The sequence below is a fragment of the Otolemur garnettii genome, unplaced genomic scaffold (assembly GCF_000181295.1).
Source record: "Otolemur garnettii isolate 467f Iridium unplaced genomic scaffold, OtoGar3 scaffold00023, whole genome shotgun sequence".
NCBI lineage: Eukaryota > Metazoa > Chordata > Mammalia > Primates > Galagidae > Otolemur > Otolemur garnettii.
In genome coordinates, this window is record NW_003852418.1 from 22,868,704 (window position 1) to 22,873,983 (window position 5,280).

At 50.6% G+C, this 5,280-nt stretch overlaps 1 protein-coding gene across 1 annotated transcript in view; it reads left to right on the forward strand.

Moving 5' to 3' along the window:
- The window catches only part of MYT1 (myelin transcription factor 1), a 47,620-nt gene that overhangs the window by 34,015 nt on the left and 8,325 nt on the right, over positions 1–5,280 (forward strand). The window contains exons 16-17 of the mRNA XM_012803963.1: positions 3,750–3,812; positions 4,017–4,100. Coding sequence (XP_012659417.1) covers positions 3,750–3,812; positions 4,017–4,100 — 147 coding nt within the window. The remainder of the gene's footprint in view (positions 1–3,749; positions 3,813–4,016; positions 4,101–5,280) is intronic.

The following is a 5,280-nucleotide window of genomic DNA, read 5'->3' on the forward strand; positions in this document are numbered from 1 at the left end:
AGGAGAAGGAGAAGGAGAGGGAGAAGGAGAAGAAGGAGAAGGAGAAGGAGAGGGAGAAGGAGAAGAAGGAGAGGGAGAAGGAGAGGGAGAAGGAGAAGAAGGAGAGGGAGAAGGAGAGGGAGAAGGAGAAGAAGGAGAGGGAGAAGGAGAGGGAGAAGGAGAGGGAGAAGGAGAAGGAGAAGGAGAGGGAGAAGGAGAAGAAGAAGAAGAAGAAGAAGAAGAAAACTGAGCTGTCCTGGAGGACAGAAAGCTTTAGGTCTCCCATAGGCCCTGTGGCAGCCTTGACTCAGTCTCCTTGTAGAGACCATTGTGGCCCCTCTGTTCCCACAGACATGGATGGGGAGGGGCTCAGATCTCATTTTTCTTTCTAGAAGTTGGCAGCTTCCCCACAAACATTTTTTGAGGCTCAGGTCACTGCTGCAGATTCACATGTTTGCTTATTGTTCATTCTGCCTCACATGTCTGGCCCCAGAAACCCAGAGTTGAAATGGTCCCGCAGCTTCAGAGATGCTTCTTTCTCTCTTTCCTTCTGCCTTTTTCTTGTATTCCTTTTTTCTTTTTTCTTTTCCAGTTCTGCTTTCTTTTCTATGATCAGTTTCCATGGTTTCCAATTTGAGGGCCTAAGTAGCTTGAGAGCATGAGATGTGGCTGCGTGCGTAGTGGTGTCCTTTTGTCGTGCCTAGCAGAGGGCTCAGGGCTGAGAGAAATGGACTCAGCGTGATAAATGCCTGGAGAAGCTGTCTGGGAGGGTAGCGCATTTTTGAGACTAAGAGTCTGTGAAGAACTTCAACAACTCAAAATCCTTCAGAAATAGCAACAAAGGTCTTCCTTATGCGAAAGCCAATACCTCATCTGTCTCAGCAAGGTCTGGGCATAGCAGAGGCATCCTGACTCCCTCTGAAGCTCTCAAGGAGGCCACCACCCTGCCTCCCTCAGAGGCTTAGGATGACAGGAGGCCACTACCATCATGTGCCGTATGTGCAAACATGCCCTGCTCTCCCTCCTTTCTCTCTGAACCAGGATGCAGCGATAGTCTTGGATGATGTGTTTTCTGTGTTTTAAGGGAATCCCAAGGGTATTTGCTCTTACCTTCCATATGCTTGGTGTGGTCAGGGGCTGGAGACATAGGGCTAAGAGGACACAGCTGGTTCAGGCCACTCACTCTCCATGTGTAGGGAGTTGGGGTGTGATGGCTCATCTGCCAGGTAGGCTCTGCACAGGGTGAGGGGTGTCCCTGTGGCAGAGGGATGGAGCTTGGTGATCAGACACTGCAGTTCCTTCTGCCAGACCAGGTGCTTAGAGCAGGTGCAGGGAGGTGGCCCGGGATTCCTGGAGCTGACTCTGTGGGTCCACAGGGCCATAAGGAGCACCTAGGAGGACCCTTGCTCCTCTGAGCACATGACCACTGCCCTTTCTTGGATGTGACTGTGGAGAAAAGATATTGACCTGGGTCTTAGTGAAGAGTCCTAGGTGGCCCCACCTCTGTGTCAGGTACCTGCTGACTTCGTGGGAGTCACTTGCACTGGAGACCCACTCACAGTGCCATTGAAGTGTGTCCTCATCACCACTGGTGTCAGCCCAGAGCTTTGCTTGTCCCCACTGAGGCCTGGGGCTGCTGTGGGTCTGTCACCCAGCCACCTAAGTGGCCACTGCCCATAGCACTGGACCTGAGTGCTGCCAGATGCTTATCTGCCTCTGAGACAAGGAGTGGGTGACCCAGGTGTCCCCCCCAAATAGCTGCCAGTCCAGGAAGGAGTGACAGGCTGTCCTCAGTTCTCTGGACTTAGCCTTCTGGAGAGTAGGGGCATCCTGTTGGCAATATGTCCCCATGGATGGAAGGCACAGTGCCCCACTGTGTGGTCTCATAGAGACTGGAGAATAATTTGACAAGTTGGCCTTGGAGGGTCTGATATGTGACCCACAGGGCAAGGATGAGAGGACCCAAGGCACCCTAAGAGAGTGCCCTGTGAGAAATCCAAGGGCCCATAGAGAAGGTTGCAGGAGGTGGGGCCAGCCCTGCCCACGAGTCCTTTGGGTGCCAGGCTGTGCCTGGCTTCTTCTGTCCTTCGAGCAAGTTGTCTACTCCAGAAACCACATGTATTGGTGGGAGACTCTGGCAAGGGTGGGTCATGGTCATAGCACAGAAAATGAGGGGTCTTTACTGGGGCCTAAGAGCCATGGGTAAGGGCTCTGTAATAGGCTCTCTAGACACAGACACCAAATCCTTGTCTGGAGCCTCCTCAGTGCAAGGCACAGAGCAGCTGGCTGGACAGGCTGAGTCCACCTGCAGAATCAGGTCACTTCCTCTCCAACACTGTTCTGCAGTGGGCAGGTCTATCCAAACCTACCCCCAAAGTCTGGGGAAACTGACAGGCCAGAGAAAGAGGCTGACATACTCAGTTTCTTGGAAAGAAACTTTCAGGCAATGTGGGAGGGGATGAGTTGGTGGATCCCAGCACCATTCCGCCCAGAACCAGGGCTTTTCGACCACAGGGAAGGTGTGGACAGGACAAGATAACTTGCTACATGACTCTGCCTAAAGGCAGGATTTATGGTCAATGTTGACTTGATTTAAGGCAATATTAGGTAAAATAGAAATTTGAGGCTTCCCCAGAACTGGGGTTCACCCTTCTGTCAACATGGCAGATTAGCTTCCAGGACAGGGCTGCTCTCTCATCCACAGACACCAGGAGGACCTCATCTGCTTTTCTTCAGGGCATATTCAGGAGAAATAATTTCAGAAGTCCATGCTTGTAATATTAAAGTGGAGTTTTTATTTTTTTATTAAGTCATTTGTACATAGATCATGAATACATTTATGCCATTATGGGATTCAATATGTTGATTATTTGTACAAATTGGAGTGTTTACATCCTACTAATCAACATAGCCTTCACTTCATTTACCCGATTACAGCGTTAAGAGATTTGTGTTCTACACCTGATAGACCCAACTTGTATTTGCAATATGCTCTGTAGGTGTGGTCCCCCTACTAACCCTCCTTCTATTGACCCTTCCCCTCTCCCTCCCAAAGTGGAGTTTTAAAAAACCGCATTATGTGGTACATTCATCAAACATTTTAGGGTGTATAAAGTTGGACTTTTCATCTTTTGTATTTACCATCCTTATCCTCTGCTGGCTCGTGCCACTCTGCAAAAGCCACTGGCTATGTGAATTCTGCACTCACACTACACAAGCACCAGGCCTGGAGTGGCCAGCACTGTCTGCCATGTAGCAGGTGCTCAGCAAGCGCTGCCGTGTACTCAGCTGTGGTGGCTGCTCTCTCAGCCCATCCAGGAGAGTGAACTGGTCTGAGGTGTTACATTTGCCTTCCTGAGCACTTATGGCTTGGATGGGTTCTGGATGCTTCTAGTCCAGCCTAGCCCTATAGAAGACTGAGCTGGGAGCTCATCATTCCATCTGGATGCAGTGGACCCAGCAGGTGTGGTATCTGGGTGCCCAACAGGTATTAAGGAGCAGTTAGTCGGTCTCCTCTCAACCTCCCTGACTCTGGAAACCAAGGGCAAAGCGCTGCAGCCCTGTGTCCACCCTGTCAGACACTTGCCAGGGGCAAGGGAGGCCAGCTTTGGTGTGCTCCTATGTGGAGGAGTGCTAAAGACCCCAGTCTGGGCACGGTGGGGTAGATACACTTGAGGACATGCCCAGGTCATCTTCCGGGGGTCCCAGGTCTCTGGACCGAGGCTAGGCTTCTTTATGAGCTCTGGTCTCAGCTCTGCTTTCCTTCACAGGTGCCCCACACCTGGCTGTGATGGCTCTGGCCACATAACAGGGAACTATGCTTCTCATCGGAGGTGAGCCTGGGCCCTTGAGGTGGGAGGGAGCTCTTCCTTAGACAAAGTTATAGTGTTAGGGCTAGGGTTAGTTCAGTTGATCTGCCTTCACTCCCTCCCTCCTGCCCTGGGGTCACAGAACTAGAGAGGAGTCCATGAGATGGGTGGGTGTGAGGAGCTGCCATTCTGGGACTAAGGTGACCTATTTTTCTCTTTTGAAACCAGCTTGTCAGGCTGCCCTCGTGCCAAGAAAAGTGGAGTAAAGGTGGCCCCCACCAAGGATGACAAGGAGGACCCTGAGCTGATGAAGTACGTCAGGTCATGCTGGCTCCTTTATTGCTTTGCAGAATTGGGATTTTCCTGTATTGTATAATTAAAAAAAATTCCTTTCTAGATTCCCTTTTCACTAACTGGTCAACAAACTGATCAATGCCAACATTACCTTTTATGGAAGTTCTCATACCCTGCACATCAACACCTATGGCAGTTTGAGTCTTGGGTGTCCTGTCCAGGGCATGTTTGCTGGCCCTTCTGGGCCTCTTAGGGCAGGAGTGTTTGACAGGGTTTGGAGAGGCAGAGCACCCTGATGCCCGTGATGGGGGCCAGCTGGGCATGGGCCTCAGGGCTACATGGTGGCCCTAGGTCCTCTGCAGGACTTTCATCTGTCAGAAAGGGTCAGGTATAGAAGTCTAGGAGGAGAGGATAGTTAAAAAGATTATGGATCTTTGAATCCTGCATATCCACCTATCACACCCCTCTGCAGAGATCAGGTAGAATGAGAGAGCCCAGGATGGTCAAAACTCGGAACCAGACACTGCTGGAGGAGAGAGGATATCATCAGCCTTAGATGGCTCAAGTTTCTGAAGCAAAAATACTCTATTGCCCTTCTTTCTTGGCTCGTGTGGTGGCTCGTGTGTGGCTGGTTCTCTCACACAGAGTGGGGCTTGCACTGCTGCAAGCTTGTTCTCCCTGCACTGCCCACTTGTATGTGGAGGCAATGCTGTGCTGCTGCTCATACAGAGGGACCTACTGGCCAGTTTGTTCAGAACCAAGGGGTTTTCAGAGCTGACATTGGCAAAACAGGTAGTCGGTCTTCTGGCAGGTGAGCATGGAAGAGACAGCTCTGGCTCTGGCTGCCTTGATGCCCAGGGCCTTGGGGCTGGCTTGCTTGGGGCAGGGCCTGGCAGGCCCACATGAAATAGGTTTGCCCTGAATGTGTTATCTGCTGGGCTAAGAGCAGCCATGGTCACCCCTGCAGAAAGGTAGCTTTACCCCAGATTTGGTCCCTCAGGTGTGCCTAAATATCTGCTTGGCCATAGGGGAGGGGTCTGATGACAAGCATGACATCCTTCAGAAGGAGAAGCCTCACCAGCTTTTAGGTGTAATAAAGTTGTAGCTTGTTTATTTAATTTTTACAATAAAACTGTAATGAATGCTAAATTAATAATGCAAAACAAGGATTTGTAATATTCTTTTTTTTTTTTTTTTT